The 26,206-nt window shown below is 50.9% G+C and overlaps 1 protein-coding gene across 1 annotated transcript; it reads left to right on the top strand.

Moving 5' to 3' along the window:
• CCDC136 (coiled-coil domain containing 136) lies at positions 1 to 25,786 on the top strand. Its single transcript, XM_036760627.1, has 19 exons — positions 1 to 22; positions 863 to 1,108; positions 1,299 to 1,373; positions 7,792 to 8,115; positions 10,421 to 10,532; positions 11,180 to 11,390; positions 11,762 to 11,911; positions 12,173 to 12,355; positions 12,730 to 12,900; positions 13,257 to 13,442; positions 15,238 to 15,432; positions 15,909 to 16,124; positions 17,548 to 17,592; positions 17,744 to 18,148; positions 18,244 to 18,471; positions 19,830 to 20,096; positions 20,929 to 21,384; positions 22,661 to 22,767; positions 25,753 to 25,786. Exons 1-18 carry the CDS (start codon positions 16 to 18, stop codon positions 22,760 to 22,762), a joined length of 3,579 nt encoding a protein of 1,192 aa, XP_036616522.1. The 5' UTR covers positions 1 to 15; the 3' UTR covers positions 22,763 to 22,767; positions 25,753 to 25,786.
• The last annotated feature ends 420 nt before the right edge of the window (positions 25,787 to 26,206 follow it).

Raw genomic sequence — 26,206 nt, 5'->3', positions numbered from 1 at the left:
CGCTGGGGTCAGACCATGGATGGTGAGTTTTCTTGTCCTAGAATGTTTTTTTTTCTTTCTCCTTTCCTACTTTTTACTTCATTTCTTCTCTCCCTCCCCCTGGGGCTCCCGGCCTTGACCCCAACATTTCCCCCACAGCTAGACCTTCAAGGTTGGAAGGAAGTCATCAGAGTGGAAGGTCCCTCCCTCTAGGTGGAAGAGGCACAGTCTTATCCAGAGGGCTGCAGTCTGCTGGGGCTACCATTCAACCAGCCTCCTGCTGCTCTGCTCTATATGCACTCCCCATGCATATCACCTAGGTAGCAATCCCACATTTGCCTGTCTGGAGCCTGAGAGATGCCTCTTTCACCCCAGCTGGCTTCAAAGGCTCCTACACAAAGTCTGAATTTCCCTAGGCCAATGGTCAAGCATATGCCTTGGGAATTGATTCTTGACCTGCATGGGGCTTGAAGTCAATAACCTCTAAATTTCTTTCCAGCTTTCTGATTCTCTATTCACTTGTCCCAAGCTCCAGGAGTCAGAACTAGAAGCCAGGTGGCCATGAACAAGCTTTCCTTCATTGTTCTCAGCTTTATGCTTTGAAGCCCCCCCACCAAGCATGTCATTGCGAGAGGCCTCACTCAACTGAAACTGGTCAGCAAACTCCAGGAAGGATCAGGGAGAGAGATGAGAATACCCTGAACCCCGATTCTACAGGCATTGATTTTGGGGGGGGTAGCACTGGGGACCTGCAGATAGCACCAGTGCATCATCTCTACATGGTCACCTTGGCTGGTGTAATCAGTTGCAAGTTTGAGAGACCTCAGCTAAAAAAAGGTGATTCTGATACTGTGCGTCTATGTGGGGGGGGTCTGTCTCACAGGGGAAGTATTGCTCCCAGCTCTGTATGAGGAGGAAGAGGAAGAGGAAGAGGAAGAGAAGGAGAAGGAGAACAAGGAGCAGAAGGACAGCGATGTGAAGTCCCAGCAGGAAGACAAGCCTCGGGGGCTAAGCCTCACTGAGACAGAACTGGAAGAGCTGAGAGCTCAGGTGCTGCAGTTAGTGGCTGAGCTGGAAGAGACAAGAGAGCTGGCTGGACAGCATGAGGATGATTCCCTTGAGCTACAAGGTGAGTGGAATCTAGGGTCCCAAGCTCTCTTTGCCTCTCACAGTCCTGAAGCCTGGCCTTCACATCTGGTGAAGCTCTTGAAACCCAAGTAGGGGGAACCTGGCAGGAAGGGATGGATGGAAGGTTTGACCAAAACGAGGAAGCTCTCAGGACCTGGGGCCTCCCTCAGTCCACTCCCGTTGTGTTTCAGGACTCCTGGAGGATGAGCGATTGGCCAGCGCCCAGCAGGCAGAGACCTTCACCAAGCAGATCCAGAAACTCCAGGGTAATGCTAGAGGTTGATGGAGGAAGCAAAGAACAGGGGAATGGTGGGGCGGGCTTCACTTGGCCATTTTTCAAGGGATTTTTCTCATGCCATCTCTTACCACTTTTTTAGTCATCCAAGAGGATCTTTTTACTTCTTTATTATCCTTTCACTTCCTCTGTCTCTTTGGATTTCCTCTTCCACTTTTCAAACCCCCACCACAATCCCCACCCCATTCTTAGCTCTTTTCCCCTGGCCCCTCTCTTTATTCATTCATCTTCTATTGAAACTCCTCTATCTCACTCTTCTGCTTCTTCTCCTCCCTTCCTTTTTGCCTCTAATCTCCTCCTTTTCTCTTGCTCATCCATTCTCCTTCCATGTCCAGGTCAATACCAGGGGTGGGTGAACAGGTTGGATTCTGGGATGGGTGACTTAGGAGTAGAGACAGGGTCACTCTAGCTCCCATTTGCCTTCAAGCACTGGGTAGTGCATCCATCTTGGCCTGGTCACATTCCTTGTCCCCTCTCTTCTCTTCAGCAGGGATCCGGGATAGGGCAAGTGAGTCAACCAGAATGAATAACACCCACACGCTATAAAGCTGTGTAATAAGGGCTTGTATAAGGAGGGGCTCTCTATAGCTACCAGGAGCCCAACAGATGACCTAGAAATCGCTTCCCTTCAGCTCCCATGTGCAGCTATCTCTGAGGAGCAGCAGGGTAGGTGTTCCATATCCCACAGCAACATCAAGGAGGCTTCGGTTGACTCCTTCCAGCTTCCAGTTTCTGGGAGATGTCCTAGAAAACAGCTTCAGAGCAGGCACTCTCCAGGGAGGTGGTCCAGTGTGGGACAAAAGGAGGAGGAAATGGGGAAAATAAAGAACAGAACGAACAAAGAGATGAGCAGGAATAGAAGGCAGACGGCTAAGGCAAAGGGAGGAACAAAGAAAAGCCAAAAAGGACATGATGACAGAAGGCAGAGAGGTAGGAAAAAAGTAGACAGTGAGGCAACCATGGTAGAGTGGCCAGAGCCCTAGATTTCAAGTCAGTGGAGCCAGGTTCAAATTCTGACTCTGCTGCTTGCTCCCAGTAGGAGCTTAGACAAGCCGATTAGTTTCCCTTGGCTTCACATTTCTTACCTCTGGGGACTGCATCAGCTGTCCTTGTGACATCAATAACTTTGCATACAGTGCCTTGTACAGGATAGGCCCCTCAAAAATGCTTATTGCGTTGTACCTCTACAGTCCCTTCCAACTTGAAGTCCTTTAGTCCTATGATCTCAGGCAGGAGTCATATCTGTGTAGTTTCCATAAGATCTAAGCAGTTGGTTCTCTTGCTCCCAGGCACTGGGGCACAGGGCCAGAACTCTGAGTATATTTATAGCTGCTGACTATGGGTGACCCCACAGCATTTGCTGGCTTCAGGCAGGGATCCAGTGCCCCTGCAGACCCATGCACACGCCACCACTATAGGTCCACCGGCCCCTGGGATCTAAGTATAAAACTATCTCTGGAGCGCACTCTTGCACGCACGCTACGCACACACACACACACACACACACACACACACACACAGTTTGAAGCTGAGGAAGCTGTAGAGGAAAGAATGGGCCCTGCAGTCAACAGACCAGGATTTCTGTCTCAGCTCTGACACTTACCAGTTCTATGACTTTGAACTATCTCCAAGGCTCTTAATTTCCTTATTTGTAAAATAAGGATGATACCAGCTATGTCAGCCTCCAAGGGCTATGTACGGGAAGATCAATTGAGATGGAGTGAGTCAGTGCAGTCTTTGGAGACAGGAAATCTAGGCTTGGAATCCCTACCTCTGCCAATGTGCCCATGTGCATGGCATATAGTTGGCACTTAATACATGCTTGTTGACTTGACTGCTACTTATTACCTATAATATAGCCAGGCTATATGCTAGAAACAATGAGAGGGTGGTCCTAATGATCAGCCGGTGCAAGTGGAACACTAGTCATGGGACCTGTAGTGGCTCTGCCACCTTCCTCCCTCGTGTGCCCTTGGGCAAATCATTTAATCTCTCCTGGACCTCGGTTTCCTCATCTGTTAAAAAAAGGGAGGGGGGGAAGAGAGTTGGACTAGATTACCCCCAAGATCCCTTCCAGCTCTAAGCTAGTCTTCCCAGCTTATATAGAGTCCACACACTTTAAGCCCTGAACACACGTTGACACGAACCCATGCGCACACAAACACACACACACACACACACACACACACACGCACACACGCGCGCGGCACAAGGCTGCCAGGTCAGACACTATCACCACCTCCCTGCAGGGGGCAGCAGAGCGTTCTTCTCTCTCCTCTCTCTCCCTCCTCCCCCTCCCAGCTCTTCCCAGCTCCGCTCCCGTGCACTGCCCGTTTCCGCCCGCAGGGGGCGCGCGCTCCTTGGGGGTAGGCCGGACCCCTGGCCGGCCCGGAAGCGGCTGCCATAGCTAGGAGGGCTACGCGCGCGCGGGGGGGGGCGGGGGGGTGTTCCCCCCAAGGAGACCACTAGACCGGCCGGTGCGATGGAGTCCCTGACCGGTGAGTGAGAACCGACTCTCCGACCCAGACCCCAAAGCCCCCACCCCGCGCAGAAACTCCCGCCTCACCGCCAATCAGCACAGACCATCTTGGAGACCCGCCTCTTCCCATCCCCGCCCCTTTTAAGGCCCCGCCCTACTCCTGCCAACTCCCGGAGAAGCCCCGCCCCCTTCAACTCCCAAACAAGTCCCACCCCCCGGTGCTCAAGCCCCGCCCCAAGCCCCGGCCACGCCCCACACCCGCCCACTCTCAGCCTGAGCACAGCTCCAGTGCCCCGGCCCCGCCGGCTCGTCCAAGGTGGAGAACACCCCGGCCGGTGTTAGAAGGTCGTAGCAAGTACAGACGGAAGGGACCATCACCTTAGACACCACCTAGGCCAGCTCCCTCCTTTTACATCCCCATCCATTCATCCATCAGTCAGTCAACAAGCATTAAAGCTGCCACGTGGTCAGACGGCTGATGTAGTTGCTGGGCATACAAAGACCAAAAAAAAAGAAAAAAAGAAACAGGCCCTACTCTCCTGGAGCTTCCAGTCTGTAGGAGAGAGGGGAGGGGCTCCCAGCATGTCCACGTATCAGTAGATATAAGATATGTACAAAGTAAGTAAGGTGATTGCAACGCTGTCCACTCTTCCATTCTCCAGGGGGGAGTGGGCAGGCCGCAGCCCAAAGGAAGCTGGCTAGCGTTTGTGATGTGGCCCTGGTATGGTGCAGGCTGTAGAGTGAAGGGCATCTGATGTGGATGGAGTCACAGAGCCTGGGGTCCTGTCCTGGGAAATCTGGCTTTCAAACTTTGTCCTTTGTACTTGATAGCTCACTGACCTTGGCCGACTCACATCACCTCCTCTGGTCCTCAGCTTCCTCTGTCAACGAGGTTAGACTGAATGAGGGCTAGCCTTGGAGTCGGGAAGACCCCGAGTTCAAATTCTGCCTCATGGAGCGCATCTCTGTGCCTACTTTTCTAACATGAGGACTCTATGGCCTTTAGGGTCCCTTCTGGATCTAAACATGTGTGGTGTGTGGGAAATAACCTCCATTGTCCCTTCTGGCTCCAAGGATTTCAAAGAAATTGTGGGTGTAGAAGGGAGGGACGGAGCAAAGCTGCCTAAACAAGGCCCCAAACAGGGTGGGAGGAAATACCTGGAATCATTTTGGAAGAGTAAGGACAGAGAAATGGCAAAGTCTGGGCCTGCACTGAACCCCAAGGAAGAGGATTTAAGAATGTCCCAAATATCGTTCTCCATTCTAGATGCCACTGTTTAAGAACATTGATAAGCTAGAGAGCATCCAGAGCAGGGCAGCCAGGATGTCAAAAGGCCTTGAGTCCATGTCATATGAGGACAGGCCGAAAGAACTGGGAATGTTTAACCTGGAAAGGAAAAGTCTGGTGGGGGCAAGGGAGGGAAAGAAAAAGAGAGAACAATCCTTAAAGGTATCTGTCATGTCAAAGAGGAGTCTGAACGATCAGACTCAGCCCCAAAGGGAGGAACAAGGAGCAATAAGAGGCAGATTTGGGCTTGATATCAGGAAAGAACTTCTACCAATGACAGTTGTATAAAAGTGGAAATGGTTGTTTTGGGAGGAGGTGGAGTCCCTCTTGGAGGTCTTCTAGCAGAGTCTGGATGGTCCTCCAGACTTGGTGGTGGTGTCTCCACAGGGAATCACATGTGGGTTGGAGCAGACAGTCACAGGTCTTTTTCAGCTCTGAAATTGTGATTCTGTGAAGTGGCTTTTTGCCAGCAGAAGTACTTTCTAGGCCCTCTTTTCAGCCATGCATTGGGGAAGCTCCATCAGCTCTATCAAGTGATGTCACCACCTTTCTGAGTTCATCTCATTCACCCTGGCCCAGTCGGTCACAACAGTCTTGTGGCTCCCTGCACGTGTTGTGCCATTTTCTACCTTAGGATTGACAGCCGGAATGGACCTTCAAGGTCATCTAGTCCAACCCCCTCTTTTTACAGATAAAGAAACTGAGGCCCAGAATAAGTGCCAGTCCATTTTCCTTACTTTCTTCAGGACTCAGTTCTTAGCCCACTTCCTCTAAGGAGCCTTGCCTGGATAACCCTGCTCTGCTGTGATCACTGCCCTCTAGCCTGTCCCTTCAGGAATGATCTGTACAGACTGTGCTTACTGTACTTGTATGTTAATGCATATTGCTGCTTTGTGACTGTGCTCTGGTTATCTCACTTGTATGTGTTTTGTGTTCCAAACTAGACTGTAAGCTCCTCAGAGCCAATACTGTCCATTCTAACCCTGAGTTCTAGAACTGAGTCAAGCATCGAAAACATGCCTGGGTCAAGCACCAGGAAAGGTCCCTCCAATTCACTTTTACAGAAAAATTTTCTGGGGGGAAGGGATGTGGAGGGGAACCTTAGCTCTAGGGATCCCGTTCAGTGGTGGGGAGACAGAGGCCAGGGCAGCTCAGGGCTCCTTCTACTGAAGCCTGCCCCAGGGAGTCCAGTGCCGGTGCAGGGAGCAGGGTGGGACCAGGCTGGGACCAGGCTGGGGAGGAGCTCACTTACCTGGGGCTACTGGAGAGGGCAGCCAGGGAGGACTTGTACCATCCTGTAGCTTCGTATTTTAATGAATTATTCTTGGTAATGGTGGATAGAGGACTGACCTTGTAGTCAGGAAGTCTTAGTTGTTTAACCTCCTTATGCCCTTGACAAACAACTGGACAGTTCTTCTTCTGGGAATTTCCTATGCTATTGAAATCCCAAGTCCAGTCTCTATCCCTAGACTTACTGCTGAAGGGAAACAAATACTGTTGGTGCCCTCTAAATTTGGGCCCACTGGCAAAGCCCTGGTTGGCCAGTCCTAGTTGCAGCTCTGAAGCTCCCTGCAGGTGGGGACTGTCTTCTACTTCTCTTGTTCTCTTTCAGGAGCTCATTCTGTACCCAGAGTAGTTGTTCAGTAAACACTTGTCAAAAGAATGGCTCTCAGCCATCCAGTATTACCAACCTCGTTCCTGTAGTTCTGGGTTCTTTGTCCCCGCTAATACCTGCTTCTTTCCTTATTTTCCCAATGATAGATTTCTTTTGTTTCAAGATAAGCAGTTACGTTTGACAATATACAAGTTCTTGGATCAGAGGCATCCAAGTTTTTTGGTAGTGTACCCTATGTTCAAAAATCTATTCTGTGTATACAGGTCACATTAATCTAAATGTATAATTGCCCTCAGCCAGTCCAAGGCTGCGAGAATGACCCCTGGTGCCAGTCAGTCACACAACAGAAGCACAAAGGCCCCTGGTATCAGCTACCTAGTTTGTAGGTGCTAGCTAATTAGGTTAATAAAGCCAGGAGGTAAAAAGATCTCAGGTGGAACCCACCTTGGGCCGACAGTGGCTGCATCTGGCCAATGAGCCACAAAGGCATCCAGGCTTTAGCTGTTGCACAGATATACATTCTTCTGAATCCCGATGCTTCTTTGGATAGGTTTAGGATCCTAAATTCCCACTGTCCTGTAGAGTCACCACAGCATATACACAATGGCAGTGATCAGCTGTGAATGCCCAAATTAACTACCAGGGGGCCTGCATCACTGCTTTACTTGGGTGACTCTGGGAAGGACATAGGAAAAGCAGGAAAAAGATGAGGTGGCTATAATTAAGAAAGGCTTGGCTATGCTCTTTAATCATCCTCCACCCCCTATCCAAGCCCCCATAGCCCGACTAATGGAGCAGGGCCCCCATTCTACTCTTCACTCTAAGTTTCTTGGCTGGTAACTATTAAATATCTTCCTTCTCCTACTCTGGGTACAGCTGTTTCTCTCCCTTGGGGCAGAGCCTGGGGTCCCTAGAGTACACAGAAGGGAAACAAGTTAGTTCTTCTCAGGGGACCCAGCAGGTTGGTGCAACGACCCTCTGACAGCCTCAACTTGCGTCTCTCCTAGGTGAGCTAAGGTCCCTCAGGGAGGAGATCTCCCTTCTGGAACAAGAGAAAGAGACCGAACTGAAGGACATAGAGCAGGAGCTGCAGATGGCCCATGACGAGATTCAGACCCTGCGGCAGGCGGCAGAGGATGCCGCGGTGGAGCATGAGGGCGACATAGCCAGCCTGCAAGAGGACCTGTGCCGCATGCGCTCTGAGCTCAGGGGCATGGAGCGCATCCAGGAAGAATACGAGATGGAGATCAGCTCTTTGCGGAGTGAGATCCAGCTGAAGGACTCCGATCACTCTGACAGCCTGGTCCTCTCAGATGTGAGCCTACTGCAAGGTACGCCCTAGGCCCGGGAGGCGAGGACAAGCCAAACAGAGCAGGGGTGGTGGGGTGGTCCTCCACTTAGGGCCAGGCCTTATGAATGCACACCACTGATTGTGGGCTTCTAGAGATAAAGTTACCTTGGAATAAAGTATAAACGACAATGGCAACTAGGACTAGAAACATAGGCCATCCAAGGTTCTCTCCATTCAAGAAATGTCAGCGAGATCTACCAGGGCAGAGAATATAAAGAACAGTAGTTGTTGTCTGGTGTTAAGTCTTGTCTGACTCTGTGTGACCCTATGAAACTTGTACATGCGGTTGTCTTGGCAAAGATATTGGCATGGTTTGTTTATTCTCTGGTGTGTCCTCATTTTACAGATGAGGCACTGAGACAGATAGGGGTTAAGTGATTTGTCCGGGGTCACATAGCTAGTAAGTGTCTAAGGCCAGGTTTGAACTTAGTTCTTCCTGACTCCAGGCCCAGTGCTCTATGCATTGCATCACCTAGCTGCCCCTAAGAACAGTGGTAGAAAGGAGCATGAGACTATTCAACATGAACACCATGACAGAACTTTAAGATCAAATTTAGGAATATAGGAGAAATCTTACCTGATAGCCAAACAGTGGAGTGCAGAGGTACCAACCGGAGTTTAACAGTGACCTGTTTGGGCTGTGGCACGGGGAGGTAGGAGCTTGCCCTGCCATGAAATCTTTCCCTGGGGGTATTGTGGCTGTTTGCCTGGCAACCTTGTAGAGGTCTTGAAACCTAATCCTGACTTTCAGTCTAGTGCTTAACCCACCTCTTGGGCCTCAACAGCTCTCACCAGGTACATCTTAAATTGGATGGGAGGGGAAAGGGCTTGACCCTAGTAACTTCAAGGGTCTCCCAAACTCAGGGATCTTCCCCCCAAATTCAGTAAGTCTCAACTCTCATGCCGTCTCCAGTTGTCTGCTGAGACCTAGAGCGTAAGAAAGCTGCCTTTGTCCTGAGCATAGGTTGATCATCAGGGCCTCAGGAAAACACAGTACTCTGCTTGCAACATGGGCTAAAACAGACATGAGTAAATCTTGACAGCAGAGAAAAGTCCTTTCCGTCTCTAGTCTGGGGAAATACTTTGGTAGTCCAGAAAGTTACTGAAGGATTCTGACCCAAGATAAAGGAGAAGTAAGCACCAGCATGTTATCATGGTTGAATGCTACACAGCAAGTATGAGGTTAGTTCAAGGCAGTGTTTGTTAAATTCATGCAAAGAGCAATCTTTGAATCTAATATTACAAGCAATCTTATACTCTGACAAAATTCTTAATCATCTAGAAACATAACGGGCATAATTGTGTGTATGTGCTAGTAGTAAACAAAAATAACAGTTAGCCATGTTCTAACACACCTTCGGAAGCCACCGGACTGGCTAGTTCTTGAGAGTCTATAAGCTTCTAGGGTAATCAAATGTTGGCAGATTCTTTTAAAGGTTTCTGAGAGTCTCATTTCACTCAGGGGCCCTTTTTTAATGCTTGAGGGTTCCCTAGGGAGCAAACCAATGGAGAACCATAGAGGGGAATCCAATGGTCCATATCGGGCTAATGGATGATGTCTAGACCAGTCCTGTTCATATACAGGTAAATACAGGGTGGCAGGGAGGGCAAAGGACAGCGGCTCAGCTCAGCTCTGATTCAATCTTTGTCACCTCTACAATTTATCTATTCCCTATTCCTCAACAAGAAGGGGGAAGGAATCCCATTTGTTATCCCAGGGAGCTTTGAAGAGCATCAGTGGCCAAAAGGAAGGGAAGATCCGTTTTCAACATACACTTATAGTGATAAGATGTTAGAAGAATCCTTTGAAAGAATCAGCTAACATTGGAGTAACCCTCTTGAAGCTCATAGAATCTTAAGAGCTGGGGCAGCTAGGTGGCACAGTGAGAAGAGCACCGGCCCTGGAGTCAGGAGGACCAGAGTTCAAATCCAGCCTCAGACATTTGACACACTTACTAGCTGTGTGACCTTGGGCAAGTCACCTAACCCCAATTTCCTTGCCTTCCCCCCTCAAAAAGAAAAGAATCTTAAGAGCTAGTCAGTATGGTGGCTTCTGAAGACAACATGCTAGAAGGATGATGAGAGAGTGGTAGCAACACTGTCTTTCCTGGGGCTTGTCTTTCAAAGAACTCTGAGCTCTGGCTTTCTATCTTCCTTATGACCCTGGGTATCAGTGGAGCTGGTGAGCTGCCACTAATATTTTCTAGATAAGAAAAACAGAAGCGGGCTCTCAGTACCGTTGGGCTTAGAATTCAGTCCCTTTCTGTTATGTTTGCTCTCCACAGAGGAATTGCAACAGTTACGGGACCGTTGCAACCTCTTGACTGAGGAATACCATGCCCTGCAAATGAGTAACAGCAGCCTGTGTGAACAGCTGGAGGAGATGGAATCCCAGAGGTACTACAGTGAGGACCAGTTGGAGAACTTCAGGTAGCCTGGCCTCTCTGTCAACCTCTGTGCAGCTGCCCTAGGCTTGCCTTCTAGGGATTTCTAGAAAAAGATGGTAGGTGGTATTATAACCGAGTGGACGAGGGGAATATCTCCCCGGTTCTAGAGGGTGGGCCACTCCAGGGTAGCCCAGCAGGTGTAGATACAGAGATGAGATGTAGATATGCCTGAGCATCTAGCCCAGTCTGGTCCCCATCATCCCAAGTTCAGTGGACTCCTAACACTCTGACCTGTTTGTAGGATTTGAATCCCATCCAGGATATCCCTAGGTAGTCTGATTCAGTCTGTCCCTGAGGCATAGCCAAAAGCAGCTTAGACTCTGTGGCAGTACCACAGTGACCTAGCCTGTCAGCTAAGGGCTTCCAGATATGGGGATGCACTGGTCCTGAGCTAAGCCCCTCAGTTTATCTTAGATCCACCCCAGAGCCAGCTTCTGAAGATTACAGTGGATGAAGCACTGTAGCAATCTAGCCTCTAGTCACTTAGCTGACTTGTTTTGAGAATTTCATCACGATTGGGTCCCTTGTTGTGCTGCCTTGGATGGTAATGCCAGGCATAACACTGTCCCAATGTGGCTTTGGGGTTGTGGGTTACAGAAAAATGAGGGTGACAGAAAGGTGGTTGGAGTCACAGAAGCAGATGTCAACGGCTGAATCTCAGACTTCAGGAATGGATATGTTTGTGGACATCATGTACAATCAGTCCTGTGATGAGGACGAGGACGAAGACGATGACGATGAAGAATGTGAAAGCCTTCGGCAACAGCTTCAGGTTGCTGAGGAGCAGGTGCAAAAGATGCAGGACACGGTAGGCACCATCGATGAAGGATACTTTCCATCTTGGCCTAGGTGTAGACGGCTCATTAGAATTGGGCTATTCAGTCCAATTCTATTCAGTGAATTTTTAAAAAAGTACTCACTCTGTGTCCCTGGCACCCAGGGGACCACTCTGTGTCCTGGGTGCCAGGGACACAAAGATGAAAAACCACCCGGTCCTTGCTCTGAAGGCACTTATGGTCTAGTTGGGTGAGTGTGCTATCTACATAGATACACAGGGGGAGTTTGTTTGTACCTCTCATGCTTCTCTGATCAGATGATTTTCCTAGTAAAGGGGATGCTGTACCTTCCCCAAGCTCCTTTTTCTGTGTTCACAAGCTCCCCCTTCCATCCCTCTTCCAGTGTAAGGACATGCACGCTGAAATCCTAGAGTTACAGAAGGTGCATCGGGCCAGTGAGGATGAGCAGAAGCGCCTACAGAAGGAGCTGAAGCTCTGCAAGGATGAGATAAATCGGCTTAAAAGTTGCCAGGATGCTCTTATCAAAAGCCAGGTAACCCCTCTTGGGGGGGGGGCAGGAGGGGTTGCTTCATCAGGTGATGCCAGGCTAGACTCAGCTAACCTCTGACCCTTATCCAGAGGCATAGCCTGTGGGCACCAATTTTGGGATCACTTCTGGGTGCCTGCATCAGAGGAGAGAATAAATTGAAACATATCGTGGAAGGTCCTCAAGGTGTCTGCATCTGAGCAACAGTATGGAGGGCCCTGTCATCTCTCACAGTAACTCTACTTGCCCATGTCCTCCCCTCCACAGACTGAGGACCTGGTGAAGAAACTGAATGAGATGCAGAAGAAGTACCAGGAGTGCCAGTGTGAGCAGGCAGATCTCACAAAGTCACGAAGCCAGCTGCAGAAAGAGCTTCTTGAAAGCAAGGAAGAGCAACGTAAGCTCATGGTTAAGAGGGCGTCCATTGCAGAGAGCCACAAAAATGAGAAGGTAACGGCAGCCATGAGAGCTGAAGAAACAGCTTGGGAATCTCCTGGCTAAAGTTTTTGGGGAGGCAGCTTTTAAGATCAGCGGGAGGTCTTTGAAGGAAAGGTGGGGCATCTGCCTAGAGGGAGGACAGGACCAGATACTGCTTCCAGCTAACCACCAACTACCGCCTTTCCATGGATCCATGCAGCACTGCCTGGATCCCTGGAGGGCTCCAGCCTGCTCCAGGTGTCTGCATCAGAGAAGACACCAAGGGAGCTAAGTAAAGGGCAAGACAGGTAAGGAAGGAGAGGCCTCCAGACTGTCAGCATCCCAGTGATCTAGGCAGAGAGGTAAACAGGTAAGGCTCTCCGAGGGTAACTGCACCTCTACCACAGGAGCTGAAGGCCAAACTTGAAGAGTTACAGAATCAGTACCGCAAAATGCAGGATGAAAACCGCTGTCTCTTGGATGCCCAGGACAAGTTACAGGAGGAGCTAGAGTTTTGTGGAGTGGAGGCTGAGCGCCTCAAAGCTCTGGAGGCTGACAACCAAGAGATTCTCGAGAAGGTAAAGGCAGTCTGAGGTGAGGGCGCACTTGGCAAGAGAGAGTCTTCTCTTTGTGCTTCCATGGGAGCCAGGGGGAGTGAGAGCACCTCTAAGTAACAAACAAAAGGAGAAGGGTGGTCTTGGAGATTTGCCGCTGTTTTCAGCCACATGCTTCCCTCGACTTTACATCTTGTGTGCAGTAGAGCATGCTGGGAATTGGTCCACTCTTGGTGGCCCCTGCTAGAGCAAAAGATGAGGCTGGCGAGGTCAGGAGAATCTCTTTTTGATCACAGGGCCAGAGAAAAGATGTGAGTGAGGATAGGGTGAGAGACAGGTTATTCCTAAGGTGACTTCAGTGACTACCTCCTACATCACAGAACATGGAGCTGGAGGCCAGGCTGCAGGACTTGGAGGGACTCTACCAGGCCAGTCAGGAGGAGCAGGCCCGGCAGCTTCAGGTGCAGGAGGACCTGCAAGAGGCTCTCGACCTCTGCCAGCAGAATGTGGAGATGCTCAAGAACATGCAGGCCCAGCAGGAGCAGTCTTGGGAGGAGGACAATCCAGCCAAGGTAACCACCCACACAGGAGGCAGGGAGGCTCTCCCAGGGGCTGGCTGGGGAGGAAGCAAACAGAAGCCCAGGGCATCCCCTTGAGTGGAGTGAGGAGCCTCCCAGAGACCCCCAGCTAGAAAGAGGAGCCTGTGAGCCTGCGGACATTGCCCCGACTGTGACACCAAGGGATACCTCTGGGGGACCAGCCCAAGTCCCACAGTCTGAAATCTCGGGACATATACCATAAGAATCATAAGACCGTATTTATGTGGCACTTGAAGGTTTGCATAGATCATCTAATTTTATCCTCACAACAACCCTGTGGGAGAGGTGCTGCTATTAGCCTTTTTTAAAGATAAGAAAACTAAGGCAGGCAGAGGTTAAGGGACTTAGCCTGGATCACAGTCAGTAAGTGTCTTCCTGATTCCAAATCATTACTCTGTCCACCAGAAATTTAGACAGGCATAGCTAGCCTATATCTAGTGCTTTAGGATTTACAAAGCACAACCCTGGAAGGTGGTTGCTTTCATTCTCCCCATATTTCAGATAAAAAAACTGAGGCATACAGAGGTTAACTGACTTGCCCAGGGTCTTCCTGACTCTAAGCCCTACACTTCATTCACTGTGCCACCTAGCTGCCAGGGTGTTCACAGCAAATTAGAGAGTGGAATTATTCTAGCCATAATCTATGGATCCAAGGAGAGGCATGTATAGCCATGTTCTGTATGCATACCTATTACCAGTAATAGGGAGACAGATAGGGTGCACACTGGGGAGTAAAAGGGAGCCAGGCTTTGGTCAGGTTCATTCCAAGGCTCTGTATCTAGGCACTAAGATCCCGGTTCTGTTCCTAGCCTTTGCAGAGACTTTGGATCCCTCTGGGCTTGTTCGTCCCCTTTTCTGCACTTCTCTTTGACCCTTTAGATCGAGCCTCTTACTCCGCCTCGTTGCAGGGATGTAAGCAGCATCAGTGCCATTGGCTTTTTCCTCATCCTTTTTAAGGTGCCCAGGCATCGATAATTATCTCATATGGGGCTGATCTAGATGGACAGATCTGGAAGCGTGGTGGAGAAAGAGATAAGATGCTCATTAAAGACTGCCTGACGGGGAGGGCCACGTGGTAGGAGACCCACCCAGTGCCCCCAAAACGTCACCTGTTTAGAGTGTGCCAGTCATCGTGTCTGCCTAAGGGAAGCACTCTTTCTAACCCCAAGCTCTCACGTAGCCCTCCCCTGTCTCCCAGGGGCACTGTCCTGCTCTGGGCTTGGGCTGAATAGATTCTTTGGAGGATGGACAGGCTAGCATTCCTCAGGAGTCAGAGTTCTCAGAGATAAAGGATTCATGTACCGAGGGGAAGGGACAGAGAAATAAAATGGACAAAAAGGAAGGACAAGTTTGCCTCTCCCTTTCACATGGTGCCAGAAAAAATGGAACTAGAAGGAGGGAGCCACATAGAGCCAGGCCTTGTCCAAAGCAGCCTGCTGGTAGAGCGGATGGAACACTGGAAGGCCCAAGTTCAAATATGGCCTCAGATACCTCCTGGCTGTGTAACCCTGGGCAAGTCACTGGACTCCTGTCTGTCTCAGCTTCCTCAGCTGTAAAACTGGGGCTGTAGTGGCACCAACCTCCAAGGGTTCATGTGACAGTCCTGAGATGATGCATAGAAAGCCCTATGGAAGTGTTAGCTATTGTTAGGATTATGATGACCACCTGCCCTGATCATGGAATCGGAGGACTTTCAATGGCTGCCCGAGGTCAGAGGGAGGCTGTGCTGAGCAGCCACCACATCCCCCTCCCCCCTCCGCAGTGCGAGGACCTGGTAGCTAAGCTGAAAGAACTGCAGGGCCTGTACAACGACAGCCAAAAAGAACTGGCCCAGCTGCAATTGGAGCAGGCTGAGCTCCTGGAGAACCAGAGGAGGATGCAGGAGGAGCAGGGCCAGCTGCAGGAGGAGCTGCACAGGCTCACCTTCCCTACACCACAGTCCAACCTGCTCCAGAAGGTACTGGTGTATGGGGGGAGGGGCCAGGAAAGAGCAGAGAGGGTTCATGGGGGGAGGGGCCAGGAAAGAGCAGAGAGGGTTCATGGGGGGGGGGAGCCAGGAAAGAGCAGAGGGGCAGAGGAGCAGAGGCGGCTCATGGCTTTAGAAGCTCCCTGGCTTTCATTGTACCTGAAGAGGGAAATTTAAAGGGTGGCCACTGGCTTTCTTTCTTACTTGTCCCACCCCACCCCCACCCCTCCAAGTGGTTAATAAGAGCAGGGTCTGAGGTGCTTCATGCATTGAATGCCAAATGGAGCCTTTCTTCACTCAGCCCCTGCTTGGTGCCCCTTGCGGATATCTCTCCATCACCCATCTTGAGTCACCAGGTAGATCACCCTCCCATGGGCCAGGCCAGTCAATGGTGGCACCCAGGAGGGATTAGGCAAAGGAGTGGGTGAAGACACCCCTTGGTAACCACCTTCCACCTCACCCCACAGAGTCAGGAGCTGTTGGGAAAGCTGCATGAGCTGGAAGAACTACAGACCAGCTACCAGAACAAGCAGGAAGAGCAAAGAAAATTGGTGGAGAGCCAGGAGCAGCTATTAAAGGAGCAAGCCCAGCTGCAAGAAGACTTTGCACTTTTAAAGGAGAGACAGATGGTAAATCAGAGTTCGGCCTCTGAGAGAATGTCTCCTCTAGATGATGGCAGCAAGGTAAGAGTAGCAGGAGCTGCTTCTGGCGGGGGTGCTGGGGCACGGGAAGAGGGGCACAAGGGCAGGAAGATCCTGCTAGGCTAATGCTGGAGGGGGGAAGACCACACTGCACCCAACCCCCCCCATCCAACTGCTGCTCCAGGGGCTTAGCGAGGGGCTGCCAAAGGCTGTGCTCTCCTAGGACAGCCAGCACCCAGAACAGCACTTGAAAGATGGTTGGCTGGGGGCGGATTCTGATGCTGCCAGCTTCTCCCTGCTGCCTCATTCTTTTTACCCCCACTTCCTTATTTGTAAAACAAGTCATTTCAGTCATGTCCAACTTTTCATGACCCCACTTGGGATTTTCTTGGCAAAGACACTGAAGTTCTTTGCCATTTCCTTCTCCAGCTCACTTTACAGTTGAGGAACCTGAGGCAAACAGGGTTAAGTGACTTGCCCAGGGCCACACAGCTAGTAATTGTCTGAAGCTGGATTTGAACTCAGGAAGATGAGTCTTCCTGACTCCAGGCCTGGTGCTCTATCCACGGCCCCACCTACCTGCCTCAAGGTTAAATCATATGTTCTCTCCATACTCTTTTAGCTTTGACACTACAATTCTACTATTTTAGCGTTTGAAATCTGATCTTTAGTTGCCATTGGAGTTCTTTTTGACCAAAGCTAAGAGAGCCTCCTATTTTTTAATAGCTGACAGTCCAGTTTTCTATATACTCCATTTCTTTAAAAATCCATAGCATTTTGGTGACCACACCAGACACACTGACAAACCATGGAATTGTCCCCCTTTGGGGAAACATCCTAGTGGATGGAGTTCTTAGAACTAGTTATACTGTCAGTGCTGGAATTTGGATGGGATGAGAGCAGCATTGGATAGGCCAGGAGAGCTAACACTGGGTATCTAGAAAGACCAAAGGGTAATGATGGGTCAGCAAGAGGGGTCAGCAAGAAATCATGTCCGGAAAGAATAGAAGCAAACGTGTGAATACTGGAGGTTCAAATGAGGAAGCCAGATTTGGGGCCTTAGCATGGTTGGGGAGGATTATGTAGGTCATTTCTAAGAAAAGAGGCTGGGTCTAAAGGGCTCAAAGGTTGGCACAGGTAAGGAGAGGCAATGGTCTAAGCAGGCAGGTTGGAGAAGAGTCAATGAGATCCTGCAGAAGATACCATAAACTCAGGTTAGGAGCCTAGAGTGGGAGGGCAGGGACCCATGCACGCTGGAGTCTCGTTAATAGAGCAGAAGCGAGAATTTGCAGCTAAGGGATGGAACCCAGAGGCCAAGTCCTGAGGAACAGTCCAGGAACCCCAGGCAAAAGTTAGGTGAGCAGTAAAGGCCCTGGAGCCAGACCCTGGGCAGCCTTTTAGACACTATCAGCAGGCAGGACCTTGACCCTGAGCCACTGTCTTCTGAAGCACTGGCTTCTTGTAGGCTTCCTGCAACAAGGCCAAAGTGAGTCACAAAGCACGAGGGCAGGTGAGTGGTGTACCTGGGCAGAGACTCAGGAGGGAAGTGAGGCAGGCAGGCCAGAAAGAGGGCCAAGCAGAGCAGCAGGTGGAGATGACAGGTGATCCTTTTCTAGCCTGGGTAGCCAGGCCCTGCTTTGATTCCAAGGTGCATGCTCCAGAGCAGCCAAGGTGTGGCCCGCAGGCGTGTGAGGAGGCCTCTGGGGCAGCTGCAGCGGGGGGGCCCTGCCTTGGGGTGCCACTCCCTAAGGAAGCCTCAGCAGGTGCCTCCCCCACAGCAGTCGAGCAGCCTGTGCAGCCAGGTCCAGGAGCTGCAGGAGTTATACCAGAGCAGTATCCTGGTGCAGGAGCAGCTGCAGCAGGAGGAGGGGAGGCTGCTGGAGGAGCGCAGGCGGCTGCAGGAGGACCTTCAGCTCTGCCAGGAGGAGGTGCAGCTGCTGCAGTGTCTAAACCCCTGCTTGAGCTTCGACAGCTCCAGGAGCTATCGCAGGAGCTACAGCAGCAGCACTGGCAGCAGCTACGGCAGAGATGAGGAGGATTACTGCCAGGACAACGAGAGAGTAGAGGTATCCGGACAGGGATGGGGCTGGGGTCTGGCTGGGAGCCGGGGAGAAGGGCCACCTCTGCACAGGGCCTCACTGCACCCCCTCTCCTCCAACAGGTCCAGGAGGTGGTTGCCTGTGTGCAGAACGGGCTGCAGACAGTGAAGGCCATGTACGCAATCAGCCAAGAGGAGCATGGCCAACTGCAGTTAGATATGATACAGTTACAGGTGAAGCTAGGCCATCTTCAGGAGGTGTACGATCTCTGCCAAGAGGAGCTCAGGGACTGCAAGGAGTTTAAGAAAGTGGAAGAAGCCCCGCTTGTCCCAGTCCAGTGCACCCCTGAGGTAACTACAGCTGGGGAGGCAGCCCAGCGGAGGGGCATGGGGAGACTGGCTGGGAGGTGATTGGCACCAGCTGGCTGGCTCTTGGTCATCGCTCTCCATTTAGAGCAACTGGGCCCAATCTGGTCAGGTGCCTACAAGAAAAGGATTTGAGGTTTGCAAACAAATGAGTGCCAGCTGATTGACAGCATCCTTGCGAAGATCAATTGATGGAGGGAGGAATCCTAGGGAAGACAAACCCAAGGTGGAGGGGCCCGCAGCACAATGAGGGGTGGCCCCATTTCTCTTTGATAAAGTCCCTCTGCTTTCTTCTGCTACCTGTCTCCCCTGGCTGTGTCTCATGGGAACTTTGGAAGTCAGGCTTACTAAATTCACGACCTCCTTTCTGGCTGAGCTCAGCCCTTTTCCCCAGAGAAGGGCAATGAAAATTACCCTGCCGGTGTGTTTGCCCCTGGGGAGTTGCAGACCTCCATGCTGACCCTAGAAGCTCAGTCCCAAGTGGTCAAGGACTCACAGCTGAATTGACTACACAGACCCATTGGGTCTCGGAAGCCAGGAGTGGACACTACAATTGCTCCTCAGGAGATTTATGATAAAAAAAATGAGACTTCCAGGTCGTATAGGGTTGGACTGGGAGTCAGGAAGAAGACCTGAGTTCAAATCTTGCCTCAAACAATAAGCTGTGTGATCCTGGGCAAATCACTTAACCACTCTCAGCCTTTGTTTCCTCACCTGTAAAATAGGGATGGTAATGATCATACCTACTTCACAGGGTTTTTGTGAGGCTCGAATGACATGATGTGTAAAATGCTTCGCAAACCTTCAAGTGCTACGTAGGGGCGAGCTATCATTTTGTTGTCATTGGTCAGTCATGTCTGACTCTTCATAACTCCATTCGAGGTTTTCTTGGCCAAGATCCTGGAGTGGTCTGCCAGTTTCTTCTCCAGCTCATTTTACAGATGAGGAACTGAGACAAACAGGGTTAGGTGACTTAAGCCACACAGCTAGTAAGAGACCAGATTTGAACTGAGGTCTTCCTGACTCCAAGGCCAATGCTATATCCACCGCACCTCCTAGCTGCCCCTAGCTATTATTATGTAAACTAAAAACAGTATTTCAAAAAAATCACTCACTGAGTCTAAATCATTGAATGCCTTGTGTCAATAGCTATTTACAGGTCAATTTAGAGACTTATTTTCTGTTCCTTCTAACATTTTCTCTCTTGTCTGCCCCTCCTTGAGACATACACAGTGTGTGCAGTGAATGCAGCCCAGCCTCTCCAGTAGTGGTGCCAGGGGAGGGGCCAGGCCCAGGGGCCAAGTTCCTTTTTGTCTGACTGACCCCCTCCTCCCAATCTACAGTACAAAGAGCTCCAGTGCAAGCTCCGGGAGCTGCAGCTTCAGTACCAGGCCAGCATCGATGAGCAGAGCCGGCTTCTCACCGTGCAGGAACAACTGGAGTGCCAGCTCCAGTGCTGCCAAGAGGAGCTTTGGCAGCTCAAGGCTCAGAAGGCCTCTGTGCCAAAGGACAACATGGACTGGTGCAAGAGTAGCACCAAAAATGTCGGCAAAGCCACAGACAATCCGGGCATCAAAGCTGGCAAGGCCATCTGCAAGACTGGCAGTCAGGTGAGCAGCACCCAAGGAGCAGAGCCCAGTGGGCCAGGAAGTGGTGGGCACATCAGACACACCTCCCTGGAGGGCACTACTCTCAGGGAGCTCCCTGGAGGAGGATCCTGAAGCAGTGACCTCGAGGGAGTCATGGGCCCCTTCTCACAACCTCAGTGTTCTTGAAAACACAAAATAAAATGCATAGAATTAGAAGTTTAACCAAATAAAAGAAAATCTAGGTACCAGAATATCACTTTTTAAAACAAGGTCACAGAATTCAGGTGAAGAATCCCTGCTTGCTGGGCTAGCCATGGGAAGATTGGCAGGAGATGGCTATGTCCAAGTCCCCTCAGATTCTGTCTGGAAGGGCTACGGATGCCATGTTATATGGTTTGGTCTCAAAGGGCCCAGCTGCACATTCTGGAACCTGGAGTCTCTACTCTGGAGCAAATAAATCTAGAGATGCAAAGAGGCACTGCAGCAGATGGGGGTCATTTCTTTCAAATAATTAAACCAACTGATGAGAGAGAGTTGGCTGAAATTGGAGTTCCATTGGGAGAAATGGGGTTTGGGAGGGGAAGCATTGAAGGGGAGACCAGGGTGCTTTGTGTCTGGTGTCCACCAGGGCAAGAGAATGGCAGTCCAAGTTAGCTGTGTTTAGGAGCTTTGGCTTTCTTCAGTGAGTAGAACCCAAGAAGGCCAACTGTGGAGGCTGTCATACAGTGCTTTGCCAGTGTCCGTATGGTCCAACACTCTTAAAAAGCATGGTTTTCTTGGGAGGGCTCAGGGAGTGTGTGTAGGAAGCTTCCCTAGTAAGACCATGATCACCTTCTTCCCTTCCTCCCCACAGAGTCAGGAGCTGGAGGTGGTCCTGTACTACCAGGCCAGCCCAAGTAAACTGGAGAGAGAGGAGCCTGAGGAGGAGCTGTGTGAGACCCTGGAGGAGGAAGAGTTGCTGCTCCAAGAGATGATGGAGGAGGAAGAGCCTGAGCTAGAGCTGGAGCAGGAGCCAGAGCCAGAGCCAGAGCCACAGCCAGAGCCTGAGCCAGAGCCAGAGCCAGAGCCAGAGCCAGAACCAGAGGAGCCAGAACTGGAGCCAGAAACGCAGATAGAATGTGTGCCAAAGCCTGTGGTAAAGCATGTAGATTTTGTGGAAGAAGGGCCAGATGACGTGTGGGACCAGCTAGGCGACTTTGAGGAGGAATCGCTAGAGCAGATTGATGTGCAGGACCTCGGGCAGGACGAAGAGCTCTCCAAGCCAGAGCCCAAGGAGGGCACCCCCATCAAGATCTCTGAGAGCAAAAAGGTAACTGCAGCCTGGGCTGGTGGGCAGAAGGAGGCGGGCTGTCCTCTCCAGGGCAGGGCACCTCAATATGCAGTGGGGAACCTGACAGAGGGAGAGTGAGGAAGAAGAAACGGCCCAAGGACCAGTCTGTAAGCCTGAGCCGAGGGTAGGCAAGCACCAGGAAGAGAAGAAGGCTTGCCCTAGAGCAGGGCAGCAACCCCCAAACCATATTCCCCCTAAGAAACCAAAGACAGGGTCTGTGGAGTCCTGTGTTTGAAAGGGATCCTGGGATGTGCGCCACGAGCACTGCCCTAATGGCCTGGGCAGGATGCTGCCTTCCCTGACGTATATTTGCTCATTGGAGTTAAGCAGCAGGGTGCTGTGCTCAATTACTATTCCCTAGGAGATGTTATTTTCTGATGGCACCCAGTAAGTAGATCTATAGGCTGCAGAACTTCCTGGCTTCTCTCCCCGGATAACAGTCATCCAGATGTTTCATATTGGACTAGACCAGCCTCTAAATAGGACCCAGAACTGACCCACCTTGTGGCCCCTCTAGGGTGACTGCAGGCCTTCTAGACTGGAATTATTTTGGACCCAATTCAGGGAATCTTGGTCTTTCCCTTTCCTTGTCTTTCTCCCCCTCCCCCTGTTTCCCTTCTCCTCTAGTGATAGCAGTTTTTAAAATGAGGCTGGGGGAGGGAAGGATTGGTGAAAGAGAAAACTGTTCTTCAGTAAATCCTTCTGAAAAAATGCTGGTGTCCCTTAGAGGAATGATCCATTGTCCTCCTGTGACAGAAACTGGGCTTCATTTGGGAGGCAGGCATGTGGCCCTAGGTTTCTCATGAAGAGAGAACTTTAAGGTTCTACCTGAGCTGGAGCCCTGCAGCCATAGGGAAGGGAAGGCTGGGAGCCTGTGATGGCAAGGCAGAGGGGGGCCTCTTCAGGCCCCTTCCCTCCAGGGGGTGCCAACAGCTCAAGGAACGCCGGAGGGACATGTGCTGGGCCAGGATAACACCTCCTCTCCTGGCTGGAGGCTCTTGGCTCAGCCCCTGTAGCTTTGCCCCCCCACTGCTTCCAGCCACAGGTGGGGAGAGTCGAGCCCCCCCCAACCCCCTGCCCCGCAGCAGAGGTGCCGCTCACCTGCTCTTTAACGTCGTGATTTCTTTCCTTCCTCTCTTCCCTCTGTTCTGCCATCTTCACTACCTGTTGGCTTCATTTGTTTGCGTGTCTTTTGCCTTCCTCTCACCCCCTTCATATGTCCCCTGTGCTTCTGTTCTCACCTGACATGTCGCAGCCACCCCCTGACCCTGACCCCCCCCTCTTCTCCCTGCCTCGCGTAGGCCTGGTGGTCATATCGGCTCTGCTCTGGTGCTGGTGGGCTGAGACCTCATCCTAACACAGGTACTCGTATTGCTTCTTCAGCATCTGGGTGCCAGAGGGGAGGTGCAGGTGGTCCTGATGACTCCCTCCTCCTCCCTTCCTCCCTCTCAGCTTCTGCTGGCTGCTGCACTCTTACCCCTTCCTTCTGCATGATGCCCAGGACTGAGCATTAACACCTGGGCCCTAGTCCTGGCTGCTCCTGGAACTGCCAGCAAAGATTCTGTTCATCTTTGAACCTCTTTCTCTAAACCCCAAGAGGAATGGGTGTGTACCTGTCAACAGAGAGCTCATGGTCCTCCAATGGAAAAGATTTTTTTAAGCCCAGTACAGTTGCTGATTTTGTTTAACCATCTTTTCCTACCACCATTGAACCCAGAGCTGCCCACTGAGTTCTCTGAAGCTACTGCCTGGGTCCACAAGAGCACTTGGACTCTGGCCATGGTTAGCCCTGTAGACCTCCCTACTGCTGCCACAGAGACACGAAGTCTGCATAGGCCTCTTAGCTCCCTGGTAGGGGGCCTAGGGTTGAAGGCCTTGAAAGGCTCAGATTAGGGCAGTTTTCATAGCTCCTTCAGGGGAGTGGTGGCATCACAGCTTCATCTTTCATTTTCTCCTAAAAATGTTTCAGTTAGAGACATTTCACTCACTCACTCACACACACACACACACACACACACACACACATGTGCTAGATTTCCCATTTACCTCCTCTCCATACAAGGTTTCTTATAATTGGTTTCAAAGACAAGATTTGCTGGAGTGGAGATTAATTTGGTGAAAGACTTCCACCAGCCAGAGCTGTCCATTTCCCCAGGGATCCAGGCTAGAGAGAAGTGCTCTGGGCTTCCCTTACTGGGACATGGCCCATGTAACTGGAACTCTCTGCAGGATGCACAACTGTGTGGGGATGGGGCCACAGACAGGAGAAGCCAGACTCTAGTTCTCGTTGGCCTCACTGAGGACCTTAAACCCCTCTTTCTCCTGGCCTGTTTTCACCCCATAAAATAGTAACAAAAGCCTCACCCATTCTATTTATTTTTATATTTCACTAAATCAAGGTCAGGCAAGGGACCAAACAGAACCTACAGCAACTGGCGATGTTCTTCACCATATGTGGACATTTTCTTTTCCATCCTTATTCTGACTCTCTTCCTCTCCTCCTGTCCTCCACCCCTACCCCACCTTTTTGGCTTCCTCCCGGTCTTTGCTTTAGGTCTGCTAGTGACAGCTAAAGGCTTAACTCCATTATGTGACTTTCAGAACTCTAGAGTTTGCTGACCCTGCCCTAAATCTTCCTCTGTTTCCTGGGTCTTCTCCTGGATCCTGACCCAGATCTTTCAGCCTCTGTCCACTCTTACTAACTATTCAGCAGCCTCTCAGACTCACTGATTCACAATTTCAGAAGGAATCTGTGGCTGATGGTCTGGATGGAAGCACCCTGGGGCAGGGGTGGGGGATATGGGGGAGAAGAGGCAGTGTTAGGACAAGTGAACAGAAAATCTGGACTCTAATCTTACTTAGGCCATTTATTAGCTGTGTGCCCTTGGGCACATCACTTAACCACTCAGTTTTATCATCTGAAAGGAAGGGATAATAATACCTACTTCCGAGCGTTATGGTAAGGATCAAATATGGCAATGTATGTGAGTGCCTTGTCAACTGTAAAGCACGAATGTAGGCTGGTATTAAGAAAGGATGCACTCTAGGTCCTGTCTCCCACGGCCACCTTCTGTCGCCTTTGGCCACTCCTCAAATAATCAAGAGATCACTACAGTCATAGTAATATGGATGACTTTGATAGATCTGGGATCTCATCAATCTGGGGACTTGATTCAACAATTCAGATTGCAACTCATCCACATCTTACCTTTGGGACCCTCACCCACACTTTGCTGTCAGTCCTGCACCTGCTGGGGGCCCTCGTGCCGATCGCTGGTTCTAGTGGGGCATATGGGCTGGCTCTGTGAGGAGCAGATCTTCCTTCTCAGTCGGATGCCTGCGGCGGCATCCTCTGTGGTACTTCTGCAGAAGCAATCCACAGTTTTAATTCTTAGGGGACCATTCCATGATTCCAAGCCACATGCAATCCCCAAAGAATGTTGATATTAATAACGATCAGGATGGAAAGGCAGAGTGACACAATAGAGAGCTGGCCTCAGAGTCAGGAAGAGTTGGGTTCAGGTGTTGCCCGCCTCTACATGAGATTCGTGTGACCCCAGACAAATCACTTAACCCCCAGTGCCCCAGGCTGCATAGCCAAGACCACACTGTCTGGGGAGAGGAAGTTTCTCCCCAAGAGCACTCTGTCCTGGGGAAATCACAGGTACGGTTCAAAAACAGACTTGACATTTCAATTGCTTTCTAAGGTTTGTAAAATGATTTACGTGCATTCTCTCATTTGATTCTCACCGAAGTAGATACCCTCGGGTGTTACTCCAATTTTACAGATGAGACAGCCGGAGGCTCAGAAAGATCATGACGTGCCTGTGGTCATACAGCCCACAGACAGGTGGAATTTAAAGCCCGGCACTCCTCTCATCACACCAACCTGCTGCTTTGGGCTTCTTGTGCCCAGGGTCACAAGTGAAAGATGTCACTTCTTAAAGTTTCCCTCTCTCTTACCCTCCTCCCCCCATCCCCACATCTGGACTTGCTTGTCCAAACCTTCAAGGTCATTTTATGTTATCTTCCCTATTTGACAGAGTTAAAAACTGAAGGGGTTGTGACTTAAGGGAAGTGATTGAAGGAGCTATGTCAGAGGCAGATCTGGACACAGAAGCTGTCAGTGTCCAGGCTAAGTTACCCCAACTTGTTCATTGGGGAGGGGGAAGGTAGGAGGAGCTGATCCACAGTTACCTCCAGGGCCCTCTCTAGCTCTGGCAGAGGCTCGAAGAATAGGGGTCTGTCTGCAGCAAGGGTTGCAAGTCATTAAGGAAGGATTTGTGTGGCCTGCCAAGGAAAGGGCCCTGGTGGCTGCTAACTCCTTGTTGTTTTTGGTCCCTACAGAACTTGTTTGGGATGTGGAAGCCCTTGGTTTTCCTGGCCATTGCTGCGGTGGCTCTCTACGTGTTACCCAGTATGAGGCAGCCGGAGACGGAGATCTGCCTCACAGAGTGAAAGAGGTCTAAGCCATCTGGTATGGCCGACCTATAGTTTCCATCACCCCCCAGCAGGACAGACTGGGCCAGAACGCCATTCCTACCCATTAACCCCATCTCCTGGTGGTCCCATCTTTGCAAGCTTAGTCTACCCAGCTCAGAAAGGCCCACGGGGAGTTCCTGTCACCATTCTTCTGCCTCCCACAAGAACCTGGGCTCCTTGTAACTAAATATCAGCTCAATTACATGAGAGTTTGTGATTCCTTATTTGCTCACTCCACCTCACATGACAGCCAAGCCAGTTCACCCTTGGTCTCCTGTCTCACAGCAGTCTGGGACCCCAAGATGCATTGTTTCCTCAG

The sequence above is a fragment of the Trichosurus vulpecula genome, chromosome 5 (genome assembly GCF_011100635.1).
Source record: "Trichosurus vulpecula isolate mTriVul1 chromosome 5, mTriVul1.pri, whole genome shotgun sequence".
Classification (NCBI taxonomy): Eukaryota; Metazoa; Chordata; class Mammalia; order Diprotodontia; family Phalangeridae; genus Trichosurus; species Trichosurus vulpecula.
This window is presented reverse-complemented; position numbering and strand designations above follow the sequence as displayed.